This window comes from Megalopta genalis, chromosome 7 (genome assembly GCF_051020955.1).
Source record: "Megalopta genalis isolate 19385.01 chromosome 7, iyMegGena1_principal, whole genome shotgun sequence".
Classification (NCBI taxonomy): Eukaryota; Metazoa; Arthropoda; class Insecta; order Hymenoptera; family Halictidae; genus Megalopta; species Megalopta genalis.
The window spans coordinates 21,594,453-21,610,909 of record NC_135019.1 but is presented as its reverse complement, the minus strand read 5'-3'; the positions used below and the strand labels follow the sequence as shown (position 1 = coordinate 21,610,909).

General features: G+C 33.7%; 1 protein-coding gene and 1 long non-coding RNA gene across 9 annotated transcripts in view; one reads left to right on the top strand and one right to left on the bottom strand.

Moving 5' to 3' along the window:
- Galphaq (G protein alpha q subunit) overlaps positions 1–16,457 on the top strand; it is a 146,870-nt gene that overhangs the window by 93,154 nt on the left and 37,259 nt on the right. For all 8 annotated transcript variants that reach the window (XM_076523782.1, XM_076523781.1, XM_033479659.2 and 5 more), the window contains exon 2: positions 14,577–14,761. In XM_076523782.1, coding sequence (XP_076379897.1) covers positions 14,577–14,761 — 185 coding nt within the window. The remainder of the gene's footprint in view (positions 1–14,576; positions 14,762–16,457) is intronic.
- On the bottom strand, positions 591–4,019 carry LOC143259853 (uncharacterized). The gene is made up of 2 exons (XR_013033858.1): positions 3,826–4,019; positions 591–3,469 (listed from the first exon to the last, which is right to left on the bottom strand). It is a non-coding gene; the product is annotated as an uncharacterized LOC143259853 (long non-coding RNA).

Here is a 16,457-nt window from a genome sequence, read left to right as displayed (position 1 = left end):
TCGCAAGCAAACTGCATTGAACGAAATTCGTAAACGCAACCAATAAATCTGAAAGCATTTTCCATTTTGTCTATTACGTGTATTACATATTACATTTTCTACGATAATTATATTTAAACATGATTAAAGATTAATAACCTAACAACTAAACTGTGAATATTTGTGAAAAATTAACATTTTCTGTAGTTATTGCAAGAAACCTGAATTAAAACATACGGACGAATCAAATTGTCAAATGTGTCTCGAAATCAAATTGATTTTTGTTCATACAATTCGTTAAATCGGAAAGAAAACCTTAAGCTACTTTCAAGGCGATAATCAAATCAGGATTAACAGTTCAATCTTTGCTTCTTCTGTTCTGCTTAACAGTAAATTAACAAAAAATTGAGGAATATCCTATCTAATAGGACTCTTACAGAATTTTTTTGACTATAATAACAAATTTATTAAGGATCTCGAAGCTTAAAATTTCTGATTTTTTTTTCAAGTCGCGTTTTATTTTATGTATGTAGGGTATGTATATTGTATCCCAAGTTTTCTCGGTCAAACGGTATCAATACATTCTGCGAGCGAAAAATAAGAAATAAACATAGACTTAAAAATGCTTTATTAAATAATTATAAGAGTAATTATAAATAGTTATCAGAACTTGGATCTTCGGCGCGGTAATCAGATGCACTACTGCATCATTATTACATATGTACGTAATAATAGAATAATTTCAAATATAATTAATTTTCAAACATCCATTTATTTTTATTTAAAAATACAAGAATATTTATATTTTTTCCCTTTAAGCTTGCTCCTTTTTCCGTCATTTTGCTTGCCGTACTAAATGTCCTTTCGGATTCTACCGATGATCCAGGAACGTATAGAAACGCATAGGACAATGGGTTGAGGTCGTTACCAATCATCTTCCAAAATAATAATGGATTTATATCCTGCAGTGAATTTATTCTTCCGAGATACTGTCGTTTTGTTATTATTAAATCTACGTTAGTAGATCTTTCTTTACTTTCTTCACTTAATTTTTCTTCTAAAAAAGAGAGCAATGAATCTTTACTTTGATTCGGGTTTTAATAAATAAATTCATCCCGTTTTCTATAAATTTGATTGCTTCCTTAGCTTTATTTGGTGGACGGAAACCTGCTCGTTTAAACCGTTAATTTATTAATGTTGTAATTCGTATACAATAAATTCTCTCAAATAGTCCCTCAGCTTGGAATCGAAAATGGACAACTTGGGGAGACCAAACCCGAGAAAGAAAAAACGAAAATCGGGGCAGTCGACAAACTTAAAGCCAACGACCAGCATATCGGTGTAATACATTAATACAAATACACAATAATTCTAGAATAAAAACCATGCCTTAACTTTTTTATTTCTACTTTGTTTATGTATGAAATTTTCTTTAACATATTGATAAGATTCTTTCAATTAAAATGTGACCAAACACGGGACATGCTTTAAACCATATTTATTCAATTACATCGTGATTGATATTATTTTATGTAATTAGAAATATCTGTCCAAACTGCATCATGATTGGTCTCAATGTAATTTAAATGTTAAAATTAAAAAAGTTATGTTATTGTATTATGAGTTGTCATTCCTGGAATTTTATAGTCAGAGATAATGTCAGAATATCTCTAATAGGGGCAATGTGGGAGAATTTACCGTACTTCTTAGTTAATATGCAAATAATCTCTAATAGGGGCAATGTGGGAGAATTTACTGTACTTCTTAGTTAATATGCAAGTAATCTTTTTTTAATTGATTCGAACAAAGCGTCACATAGAATTTTGCCTTCTATGGTAATCAAATTTTTCTCAGAATACCGGATTTTCATTTATGTATATTCCTAAAGTTAGTTAGGTCGAATCTAGTAGTATTAATTTTTAACTCCAGTAACCTCTTAACATCGAACAATGCAATAATTTATATACGGTTTCTGAAAACATGTACGCTGTATTGCATCTCAGTTACAAAGTAGGTTATCATACTTTTGTAGACTATTAAATAGATTTACGATTGCTAATAATGAAGAGTACAATTACGAGACTGCAGGTTTCATGCACTCCTGTCCAAAATATGACGATGAAATTAAATGATTTCTAGAATTTATACAGGAATATCACTTTTATGTAAAAATTTCTAGGCTGGTAATTACAAAGAACGCTAGTAATAGTGTGCTGTGTAATGGATAAATGGTTCTTTTGTATGTGGTTGTTCTATGCGCAGCAATTTCTTGATTTACACAGTAGTTTTTGTATGTGATCTTGGTTTTACATGATTAGCGAATATATTTGTATGTACAGTAAGGAGCAAAAGTGTCCGCACACCTATTAAAACGTTATATGTAACTTTTATCAGACTGATCTAAATGGCTTGAATTTTGTTATAAATGTTAGATGGAGTAGTTCACTGTACAATGACTAAAATACTTCTCTTTTTAAATTTTGCTATTACTTGGAATGAAAAAATGTAAAGAAGTTCTCGTTTTTTTACTTTTTTATCTGAGACTATAATGAAAATTTAAAGAATGCATTTTGTAGATCTCGGTAATTTCCATATATGCTAAAAATTCCATTGAAATCGGTTGGCGCATGGTCAAGCTAGAGACACTGAAAACATGTAAAAATTACTTGATTTTAGTTAAAATTCGTGAAAAGCGGCTATTTTCACAAACCTTAAATTTAAACTGCTCGTAACAACTTCAACCGATTTCAATGAAATTTTCAGCATATTGTATAAATAACCGAGAAGTACGAAAGTTAAAAAAAGTATTTTAGTCACTGTACAATAAAGTAGTCCCACTAACATTAAAAAAAAAAGTTCAAATCACTTAGACCAGTTTTAAAAAAGTTGTACCGTTTTAAAAGGTGTGTGGACACTTTTGCTTCTTACTGTATATACATAAATACATGCAAGCTGTGTCTCCTTACGCGTGTAGAAAGAGGTGTTGGGGGAGTGGCTTGTCTTCTCTCGGTGTGCCACACAAAAGCCACTAACACAGATCACACAAAAGAGCACGCAGAGCTGGAGTAGAATCTCGTATGCATTCGAAAAGATGATGAAAGAGAAAATCCATACGCGGCCGCAGTAAGTCGTGATGCTGGCCGCTCGCCCGTTTTCATTCATGATTTCGTCAGGGCGGTGTCGTCGCGGAGCGGAGAGGAGATGAGTGGAAAGGAGTGACGAGGAGTGGAGGCGACGCGTCGTGGCTTCACTTCTCTTCCTCCTTCTCCTCCGCTGCTCCCTCCACCGTTTCTTTCCCACTCATCAGTCAGTATGCCACCTGCGCGTCCTCTTTTGCCGATGTCGTAACGCCACCTTTGCCCGTATCGCATGGACCTGAAGGACTGTGCATTTGGGTGAGGGGGTTGAAGCGAGTGTGAGGGCAGGGGGCAAAATTTCGGCCATACCGTTAGTAACAACTAGTGCTGTCATCTGTTGTAAAACTGTAAAACTATACATTCGAATTTTAACGTCAACATAAATACATACACATTTTAATTTAGTGTAACAGTTTAAGTTTGTTTCTACACACATCTAATATAATATTTTTTAAATTTGTTATTGCTGGATTATAAATAATAGATATACAAATTATAATCATTAACAAATTTAAATATGAATATGTAAAAGAATTGAAAAAAATTACAATATATTTACTGCTCAAAGAATAATATAAATTTATTGTACATATGACATTTACTTAAATGATCCGATTGCTTTTTACAAATATACGCAAATCTTGTGTCGACGTAATATTTAATGATTCACTTTATTATATGCGAATTATGTGTGTGTAATTTTACTTACGTAATAAAATTTGGGATGAATGTATGTTGTAAGAATGGTAAAACTACAAAAATGAAGCGAATACACTACAAACGTAATAGCATCCCTAAGCGTCCTGGCATCAAATGTGAAGAAATGATGGCGGTAGCATTAGTTGTAACCGGAACTCACGGACCGTAAGAACTTTCAGAACCTGTTCCCTCTTGTCTAACCACTGCTCAATGCAAAGGAAGGAAAAGCGGACTAGAAGTGGGGAGTGTCGCGTCGTCATTGCTCTCAGTGGCTCCTATTCCTTTCCTCCCACTTTTGTGGTTAGAAAAGTGGGAGAAAGTTCTTACGACCCGCGAGCCCTGGTTGCAACGAAATTACAATCACAATATGACGACAGATGACAGCACTGGTTACTTTTATCAATATGGCCGAAAGTATTGACCCCTGCCTTGGCGTTCACTTCACAGCCCGCGTCTAAAAGTTCAGTTTATGCTTTGTCCTTCAGGTCCATGCCGTACCGTTACCAATGTTACTTCCCCTATCGGCCAGTAAAATCCTTATAATATTATACATACACATGTATGTATGCAACATGAAACGTTTGTTTTCCATCTGTATAATACGTAACTTGTTCAGACTGGAATAAACGTACACAAAATTGAAGTTCGAGTAAGCAAACAATTCCGATTATGTTTTTAAGTTCGTATCACCGACACTGACCATGTAATCGGTTTTAATAAACAAGGTTTTATTGTACTACGTACGCACGATCATAATGTGTAAGAACACGATGATACCTACTAACATAAGACATCTTACATTACGGTCTCACGTGCCTACCTGTGATAGCACATAATACCTTCGAATGCTACCGGCACGACGTTGGACTGTAAACGCGATACAGAGGTCTAACCGTGATTCCAGCTGAGCAAAATGATTTTTGTCATTAGATTTACATGAATTTTTTTTTATTACTTTACATGAATATATGTATATTAAATGTACCTGTTTTTTATTTCTTATATGTTGTATTGTTCATACCAATTTATGATTATTTTCTACTTGTTTGCTTGTGTAAATATGAACGCAAAAGGTTTCAAACAAATTAGAGAATAGGTAAAAGCAGTGTAAAGCATGAGAAAGTATTTTAATAAATTTGATTTGCTGCATAACTTCTGCTGTTTTTTGCAAGTTTGAGAAATACGATTATTTTCTTTCGCAAGAGATGCTTCTCCGGAAGTGACTAACTATGTCTACATATATTTATAGCTGCTAATTATACTTTAGTGACTAATTATGTCAAGATTATATACTACAAGTATATACCAAAGTATATACTAGATGTATTATTGTAATCTTACATGTATGCGACATGTGGAGATATACATATATAATATAAATATAATACATGTATAAAATGCATATAATACATATGTATATATAACTTACGGTCCGAGATATATATATATATATAAATATAATACATGCATAAAATGTCATCATTTTGCGCATCTGGTATCGCGTTTTAGATACCTGTGCGACACGCCCGAACAGCGGATTAAGTAGGAAATCGTAGTACGATTTTCACAATTGGTATGCTAACTTTTGTTGGGTCGTTGATGACGAATCTAAAGTCAAATTCTCGAGATCAAAATGAGATGAGATAAAAAAATCGATCTCATCTCACCGTAAGAAAAACATTGGTTTCCATTGCTTATACGTGATATAAGTTTAAAAACTTATACTACGTTCCATAAGAATTGGCACAAAAAGTAAACAGGACCTTTACGTAATCGGTGTTGCGGTTGTTAGACGACAATGCTCAGGGACGCGATTTTCGAGTGCCCTTACATGCAAAGTAGCCACGTGTAGAAAAGTCTGAAAATTCTGATTCGACCGAGCCTGATCACGAGTCGCTCGCGTGTAGCTTTTGATATTTTGTGCCAGTTCTAGTTGAACAAAGTATACTATCCTTAATCGGCGATTATACATGCAAATCAGTAACTGGGTGCGTCTAATAACATTACGTTTACACTGCAAACATAAATAACTTATTAATAGAATACATATATATTGTTGTTAATTAGATTGAGACCACTCTCTTGTTAGTACAAATTTTTAAATAATATTTGAAGTATAATTGTTGACTGAATCCATTGCATTTAAACCACATGCGAAGATGAGTGTAACAAATCCAGGACAAATTTCACTCAAAACACGGATATCTTTTGGTTAGGTAAACCTCGCAAGATCTTTTTTGATATTGTTATGGATATCATGTTTCTCACCTCTTAACTTCGTCTTCTGTGCCGGAATCACGGCGAACAAGTGTGAGGAGAACCGCAAATATGTATTAGTAGAATTATTAGTGAAAGTCAGAAATGAGTGCAGCACAGGACCGACTTCAATAGTCGGTGGATTAAATGGAACAAAAAATTGATCATACTTACGTTGTTTTCATTATTTAATCACAGAAGTATCATTTTCGATAAGCAGAACTCATTCAAAGTATGTACATTTGAGGCAGGCTCAATAAGTTCTCATTATCTTTTACATCGTTTGAACCAGTAAAAATTGAAACTATGATTCTACAATGTTGCAATTGATTCTTTTCGTTGACTTTCTGATTTCTTATACTATGAACTATTGACCTTTTAAGTACGGTTGAATTTTGCGCTGGCTATTTCTTTGTACGGCAGAGTCTGACGTGAATTACGTAAACAATACAGCACTGCAATGTGACAGATAATACTGTCCTCCACGTAAGCACATTGGAATAAAGTTTTCGGTGACTAAATTATAATTTTTCTAAAGATATAATGCATATACTTTAACTTTAATCATTTACTTTCATAATTAATAATACAATTAAGTGTGATATATTTTAAACGAAAAGCAGCAATTAATACCTGACACTGGCGTATAAAAAGAAAAGACTGTATATTCTATCTGTATATTGTTAATACTGTTAATAAAAGTTGTTAGGGCAAAAAATATGAAGCAAGACAAATGAAAAAAATCATTTAGTTCAAACGCTGAGCGAATGTAGTGAATAGAGTGAGCCACTGTAGGGACGCGTCGTAATATAAGATGAGAATATAAGATTAAGTAACGATATTTGTTACAATACATATTTGTTACTTTGAAAAATTCCATTGCCTTGTATTTTGTCCGCGACTCGGACGTTTTTGTACATTGTGCGACGTGCACCGATATTTGTCCTATAGACACGATTGAATGATTGAACCGTACACATAAGTGTTAATATACAATTATCGGATCTCATAAAAATATGTTTGTTCATAAGATATAACCTGGAATATCTTTCTATCATTAGCGAGCGCTAGATTTTTTACTGAAACGCCCTATGTAATATGATTTCAATACATATGTACGTGTACGGTGTACGTATTTTCCGAATGGTTCTAGAGAGCTCTTTTCGATAACCACGTGACAAGAAAATTCGTAAATAAAAGTTGAAGAATCAGTAGCTCTACTGAGCTCGGTTTCATTCAGCAGCGTGGTAGCCGTACTTGACATTTCCATTACCTCTTTGAAGTTTCCGTACGCTGCTTGTGACTCCATATACATACATAACCTCATCCACTTGAACGTGTTAAATCGTTTCATAAACGTGTACATATTAGAGGTGTGCGAGATCCCGAAAATTTCCGGATCCCGATGGTTAGTACGGGACAGGATGGAACAATGTTGATTGAGACGGGGCAGGATCCCGAAAATTTCGGTAATTCGCGAGGATCATAACCTGATCTTGAACCTAATTTTCATCTTTTCATTTCGTCTCCATATTTTTGGAATCTCGCACATCTTTGAAAACTATGACGATATTCGACAAAATGAATATTTGGGAATAAATGAAATTTTCGGGATCGCGGACTTTTTCGAGAATTCGGAAATTGTTCGGGATCACAAAAGTGCCGGAATTCCTGAAAATTTCAAGAAGCCGAATGCACACCGTTTTAATATTCGTTTTGTCCGAAAATATGGAATTGAGAGATCAATGATCAATGACATAACCAAGACTTGTTTCAAGATCTTTCCCATCCCGACCCTACATTTTCGGGATCCCGCACTTCTCTCTATACATACTACGTTCAACGAGAACTGGCATGCAATGTAAACATAACATTCACGTGATCGGTGCTATGGTTATAGTTTAGTGGCTGTTAAACGACGAAAAGCTCAGGGACGAATTTTAAAGGACCCTCATCGAGGGAAAAAAGGCCCAAAAATTGTGATTTGGCCGTGGTCCGATCACAATCACGAGTAGCTGTTTATATTTTATGCCAGTTCTCGTTGAACGAAGTATAGTAAACCAGGAAGTGCTCCATTGATCATAATACTTGATTACAAATGTCCTTGTGAAAACAATACAAAAGTATCCGCTGAAATGATCAACCTTAGCCTTTCAATTAGAATTTTAATGATACACACATAAAATTCAAATGAATTACGACTGAATACCATTTGAGATGAAACCAACGTTGCAAGATATAGAATCTAATGATACGTTTGTGGTTGGGTAGTATCCTTCCGTTGTCATCCCGGAAAAGCATGATGCACGCGCCGATTGGTGCACGGAAATTGTCGAACGATAAAGGTCGTCGGAGGTCGGCCAACTCCGACGCGACGCGACGCTTGAATACGTTCCCAACTTGATTGATCAGCTTTCGGATCCGCACGCGTCGGAGATATGTACAAAGTTGTTTAGGCGGTTTCAGTCCACGTGTTCTCGAGGGAGCCCGTCGATTCGTAACGGGAAACGACATGAATCACATGTAAAGTAAATATTAATATGCGATCTGGTGGAAAACTTGCGCAATACTGAATAACCCGTTCGGTTTGTACCCTACGCAACTAAACAAAATCATGGATCAATAGTGAAAATTTTCGAAAATTCTGTCCCACCTAATATTTTATTCTTGAAAAATCAGAACTCTGGTTCCATCGTTATTTTTATGATTTATGGAATGAACCACTTACAGAGGAAAAGAACAAATATCTCGAGAAGAAGCGAATCATATGTAAGATTTAGTTGAGGAAATAATAAAATAATAATAATAAATTAATCATAAATAGTATGTAAGGTTTAAGATTGAGGAAATATAGAAGAATATTTCAAATTTAATAACAAAAATAAGAGTAGTTTTACGTTTGGTGTTAAATATAAATAAGTAGTTCATTTTATTAAATTTTCTTTTAAAGGGTTACCTGTTGAAAAATCCAAATAAAATGTATATTGTGTTTTATTTGAAAATGTCCATTTTGGTTTATTTTTCTGCTGATCATCATTGCCAATTTAGGTGTACGCTCAATTTTGTGAGTAACTGTACATGCCTGTTAACACCTTGAGCTCGGATAAAACAGAACCTCGAGATAAGAAAAGTCAATTAGCAAATGGAACTTTCAGAATTGACATCGATTGGTGTCACGGTGCTTGTCTTCATGTCTCCATAATGCTGGGGTATTCTTCGAATGATGAAGAACATTCCTCTATAATGTGTTTAATGACTTTAAAGAAGTTTATACGAAAATGTAATTGTACAAGTAACAAAATACGTGAAAAGCTTTCTGCAAACAAAAAGTATCAAAATGTTTCTAGAACACTCTCGATCTCTTGATCTCAACACGATTAAAGACTGTTTGGGAGATATTTGCGCACAAAGTAGATGCAATTGGCGCAACTAACAACTGATATAAAGGAATTAATATTTTAGAGATAATATCAAATTCTTTGCACCAAGATATAATGAATATTTTATGTAGATTATTGTCATAATTTGGATGAAAGTAATTTTACATATTACTAATAAATAAATAATATGTAATTATGTTAACAAGTTTTATTCACCTTTAGAAAACAATATCCTTTATTTATATATTTGTGTGATACCTTAAATATTAAAATTTACAATACTAGTCGATACAAACCCTTAAAAGGACTTCATAAAAGAAGTGAACAAAAGTACGTCAAGTGCGTAAAGAAGATCGATAAGAAAAAATTACTATGAACTAATTTTTTCATATAATGGGATAGAAAGTAATAGGGAAGCATACAAAAAGAAGTTGAATCAAAATGAGTTGCAAGTACATCATATATGTGTTTTTTATTATTTAAATTTCCCTTTTCTATCAATTACAAAAGTCTAGAAGAAAGTAACAGGTAGACATACAATAAAAAGTTGTGAAATCAAAATGAGATGCAAGTACATTTAATCATTAAAATTTAAACGAATCAACAGCATAATTTTAGCGTCATATGTTTATAAAAGTGACTTTTGGCTGAATGTTGTGTCTAACGGTTTATGGCGCTGAAAGAAGCCGCCCCTCTGACTTTGAATTTGGTTTCATTCAATTGTATAACAACCAAAATTGCATTAACAGCTTTTGCAGAAAAATATATAATTTTACCTCATTTCGACCTGAGCCAAGCCGGCAGCCAACGGAGACGAAATTTTTTTTAATATTATAATATATTTATATAACAGAAATTTATAATATAGTATAATAAGTGATATAATAATATAATGATAATAATATACCGATATTTCATTACGTGATATCAATACATAAATGTTTAGAAAAAAATTATTTTATTATTATTTTTATTATACGAACTGTGTGCGCATGAGAGCTCATTTGTACAAAAGAAAATACATGATGTACGAACGAGAGTAATATACTAATAACCAAAATTGACGTTTAAACTAAGACGAAAACACTACAACCAAATCCTAAAACTTAATCTAACTACACGTATAAATTATACATTTACACTTATTGATTATTTATATTATAGAAGTTATACAAAATAAGATAGTAATATTTTTATTTTTTTATTTGTCTTAACAATTGTTATATTAACAACGACTATACAATTATCATGATCATTCGGTATATCCAAATTCTGCAAATCTCCAACATATGCTTTCCGCTTCCTTATTGAGGACATCTTTGGTACCATATTTACAGTTTCTGAGCTAAAGAAAAATTTCAAAAGAATGTTACAAACTAAGTTCAAGTATTGACTATGAAAACATATGACCGTCTGCCAACTGATCTCACCTCTCATTGGTCACTGTTTTTCGATGGTAACTCGTAAACAAAGTCGCCGATTGCATTTGCGCTAAGGAAAAAGTTACTACAAATAAACTTACTTAGTTACTTCACTACTCAGTTACTTAAGTTACTTCAAATCCATTGTGTTACTGAAGTAAATACAATGGATATTTTGAATGAACTAGACGTATCGATTTGTAAAACGGGTGTGTGCACATAGGCTTTTCTTATTCTTGCTATCAAATATGTATATAATGTAAATACAAAAGTCGTTTGATGTTTGTGGTATGCAGTCTAGTACCTTTTACACCTAAAACACCATACATACCAAGTCCATATCATAGAGATAAACACCATGTGCTTTTGTTTCAAAAACTGACGTTGGACCGCAATTGGTTCAAGCGAAACGAAGAGTTGATATTTCGGAAGGACGAGTCTCTTTCGATCGACGATAGAAAAATAATTAGAAACCCCAGCACGACTGGCATGCATGTGTCATTCTGGTATATTATGTACGTAGTATCGATTAATGGAAGATGGTTACTGCTAGGTCATGCTTTCTATAAGACTTGCAACAGGGTGACCCACCGATAAGTTACGATATCGGCAAAGGCTGTTTAATTATGGCAAGGTGGCTACTGGTGGATTATGGAATCCGCTGGGCTTTTAATCAATTATCGTGGGGTGACCACTTGTGGATCATGTTGTCTGTAGCTCTTTTTATTAATCAATTAACATGGTCGCAGGTGCGTCACGATGTTCACGTATCGATGAGCAATCATACCATAGTTAATAAAAGCTTAACAGAACACCGTGACCCAATGGTGGGTCATTCTAGTATGACTACCACAGGACATTACTCAATCGATACACTTATGTATATTTTTATCAAATTTTGTATACACTCTTGTAGACGTGGAACATCGAACAATATTTACATAGTTTTTTGTAGCTAACCGAATTCATATTTACAGGGTGAAAAAAAATTTATCTTGTACGTACGTACGTACGGTTAAATATACACGACCCAGTCCCACTCGCATCACAGTGCCTCGAGCTTAGCGAGACCTTATCTCGAGAATAACTGTAGTGAAGGGTAAGAAGAGAGACATACACCAATATGATGCAATGACTGGAAAGGAAGTACACATGCAAGAAAGAGAACTTCGTTTTCGGTATTTCCCGTCTTACTTTTGTAGTTGTGGCACCAGCGAATAGCTTAGATTATTGTGATTAGAAACAGTCTAAATACAATTGAACTTACTTACTTTTTCCTTAGCACAAATGCAATCCGCGGTTTTGTTTACGAGTTATTAACGAAAAACAGCGACCAATGAAAAGCGAGATCAGCTGGCGCGAGGTGGCCGAGTCAATGAACGGAACTGGGTATCGTCTGCTCGTTGGTTTGGCCGCCTTGCGCCAACCGAGCTCGCCTCTCATTAGTCAGTGTTTTTCGTTATTAAACTATAAACGATGCCACGGATTGTATTTGCGTTAAGTAAAAAATTACTTCAAATGACCTCAGGAACCCCTCATTTCCGGATTACGAGTAACATTTGGAACACTCTGTAGTTCGCTTATTAATTAATCCGAGAATAACTTAAATCGACCCGATTTACATCGTGTTTGTAGTTACAATTGGGAAGGTAAGCGACAATTACTGGAAATGAAATTTTTTTTCGTTTCTCTTTTGCTGGTCGCGGTGTCTCTTTTAAATGACGAGTCTCGACCGTCGATGCTCGACGTGTTTCGTCTATCTCGCATTCGCTCGCTATATCTATCCTCCTACTTGTCGAGCTGTGCTCGATTCAGATATGGGAGGAAAAGGTGTCCCGTACGTTTAAATTTACTTTTTGAGACGCATATTGGGCACTGCATGTCCTTTCTGTTTGAGGGAGGGCGCCAAGGCAGAAAATAACTACTAGTAAATAAATATAGAAAATATACATTTTAATAGCATTTCTCACGCTGATTCGAATTATGCGCAAATTATTTTGCCAAATAATTTTTTGACAATAAAAAATATTCTTTCCATGTAAAAAAGTCGAATTGAAAAATCCGTTCCCAATTTTCTTCAACGTCATATACACAAAGTGCAGTAAAAATTTCAGATTAAAAACTATTATTGTTCGAGTTATTTCAATTAATTATTGTCATTATGACCGTCTATCTAGCTATCAGAGTTAGACAAAAATTGTATTTGGATAACGGATAAGAGATAAAGATTAACGAATAATGTTTGATATTATCGAATCAAAATTGATGTAGATAACAATCTATCCTAATAAGATTTTATTCGAATAAGAATTCATATGGAATTCATACTGAATTCATGCAGGAATTTATACAGAAAATCAATTTTAATAAAAATGATGGAATACAAAGTGTGTTTTTTTGATAGTTCATCGATTTATTTCTTCTATCTTTCTTTTTTCGGATGTTGCATCGGAAAGTTTGATAGTTTTTGTTAGATTGATCATTCATACATAACTAAATAATCTTTCTACGGGTGCGGAGGAGAGCATAGGCATTTTTGTAATTCTATAAGTAGTTGAAAAATGTGTGTGAGATTTAATAATTATCGCTAATAATTATCACTTAACTTGATATAACTCGAATGATAAAGTTTTTGAGCTAAAATTTGAATTTCAGTTTGTGTACATGGTATCGAAGAGATTGGATGTAGTTTTCTCGATTCGATTTTGGTTTTATTAAAAAAAAACATGTTATTAACTAAAAAGTGAGTTGTCAAAATAATTGTCTCCTAATTCGAATCAGCGTAAAAAATGCTATCAAAATGCATATTTTCAAAATTTTAGATGGAAAATTACTGGTTTTGTCTGTACCATATCTCTTAATCAACAGAAAACTGCGTCTGAAACAGCAAAAATAATTTGTAATGCGTACGGTGAAACTCTTGTGGAACTATAGTAGGAAGTTTTATCGCACCCGGCGTATTTCCAAAATCTGGCACCATCGAATTTCCGTTTGTTTTTCTCCATGCAACACAAACTTTCCGGATGGCGATTTCGAGACGCCAAAGAAAGTAAAAAATGTGACGGTAGCATCATTGCCTCCAAAAATAAGGATATTTTAAATCGCGGACTCCGTCTTCTACCTGAAAGGTGACAAAACGTAATAGCTAATGGTGGAAAATATTTTCACTAAAAAGTATTGTACGGCTCAAATGGTGTTAACTTTCGGAAGACAAATTATTTTCGATGGTTGTGGAAGATGAGTGCAGGGTCATTTTGACTCGTAACTAACTGTTGGAAACTGGTGTTAACGCTGTCTTTGAATGCTGTCCTTATACGGAATACAGTAAATTCTCCCCAATTGTCCTTCAGCTTGTAAAAAAGAAATGGACAATTTAAAAAAAGGAGATATGATTATTCGAGCCTTGCGCCTTGTTTTTATAGTTCTTGACAATCGACGACCATAAAAACGAGCCGCGAGGCTGGAATAATCGTATTCACCTCTTCCCAAATCGTTCATTTTTTTAATACAGCAAGTTGGTCTGAAAACGATGGTAACTTTTATATATCCCTAATCATTTGAAAACAATAGTCTCTTAAGATTGCATATAAATGACACGGAAGAATTGATTAAGTAAAAGTCTAAGAGAAATCAGCGGCACATGTGACCCAGAAATACTCGTTTACGTCGATACCATAACTAATGAGGCGAATATCTTGTTACAGGTACTGGTGAATCCGGCAAATCCACTTTTATTAAACAGATGAGAATTATCCACGGAGCTGGCTACTCGGATGACGATAAGAGGGGGTTCATTAAACTCGTATATCAAAACATTTTCATGGCCATGCAATCCATGATCCGAGCGATGGATCTTCTTAAAATCGAATATGCCGATTCTTCGAATATAGTAAGTACTTTTATCAATGATCCTGATTTCTCTTCTCTTAATAATAGGTATTACAGTGTGGCACATTATTTATGTCCACTTTGAATATAAATGAATTTATAATATGAACAAATGTGTACAAAATTTACACAGTAAAAACAGGTTCATACTCGCTCACAGTTAGTGAGCGAGTATGTTCATAAAACTAACAATAGTTCATAAACACTATTACAAACAAACAATAGTTCATAAAAACTATTTGCATCAATGTATTACAACCCTATCCGTAGCATTAAAGTTCTGTACATAAATGTTTTTTATATTATTACAAATAATGAAAATATTCAAATTGGACATACACTCGCCACGAGAAGTATGTCGACAGCTTTTCACACGGAATAACTTTTTTCAGATTGGTCCAAACGATTTGAATTTTTTTGAGATTTTAGTCCGACTAGTTTCCTAGAGAATAAGTAAAAAAATTTTTTTTAGGTTGCAGTTGGTTGGAATGATACAAAAATTGAAAAATAATGTTTTTCAACCTTTTTATCTGAGCCTATAATGAAAATTTAATAAACGCGTTTTGTAGATCCTGATAACTTAATATCTGTACTACAAATTTCTTCCTAACCAATTGTAACCTAAAAAAATTTGTTTACTTATTTTTTAGCAAACTAGTCAGACTAAAATCTTAAAAATATTCAAATCATTTGAACCAATTTGAAGAAAGTTATTTCGTTTGAAAAGCTAGTAGTCATGTCCTAACCTGTACTTAGATGTAGTAGTTAAGAAATTCGATGCAACAATGCTTTGAATACATGGCTTTATCTATAACGATAAACACAAAAAAAAACCATTGCATAAATACAAGAAATACATAAATACAAAAAAAACCGGTGTGAATGTTTGATCATTAAACATATGTTTTTCACTCGATAGGAATGAACCTTTATGCTGAAAATTGATTAAAAGGTTATTATTTGATTAAAAGGTTATTCATTAAATTGAATAACATAATGTAAAATGCCTCTAAACCAAGTTAAACCAACGAGGAAGCATTCAACAGGCTACTTAATTTTACTTTTTATAAAAACCATATCGTACCAGGTCCAACCCTATGTTAAATTTAGCCAAAGAAGCTGATACATGGGGACAAAGTATAAAATGCATCACTTGACAAGACGGTACACGAAGAAATTTGTTGCAATTTTTTTGTTGAAAATGTTAACTGTATAGTAGAGGTTCCCATTTCGCGTGCACCTAAATATACGTGCACATCCGTGTATTGATCCGTTTGCTTCATAATGCACGAGTTCACGTGTGCACGGCTTTCGAAATAGATAAGTACACGTATAATTAATATACCCGTGCTTTAATTCGTTCTGAAAATATAACAATAACAGTTTTTAGTTTCGTGCAGACACATAACAAAGATGAATATTATTGTTTGCCGAGACCAAAGAGAAAAATGGTTGAAAAAATAAGTTAAAAGAACCGAGTGCGAGTTATTTGGAAATAGTTTTATGCTATTCCATGCATATGCAACAGACTTTGAAAACCCAAATCTCACTGTAGAGAATTAATCACGTCCACATTTCTAATTCCTATTATCTTCTTTGATTCTTTGGCACTTTTCTGTTTCACACGATCGTTTCGCTTTTTTCCATATTTTCAAGTCTGCAATATATTTTTGCTTTTCTCATATTATTTTCTTAAT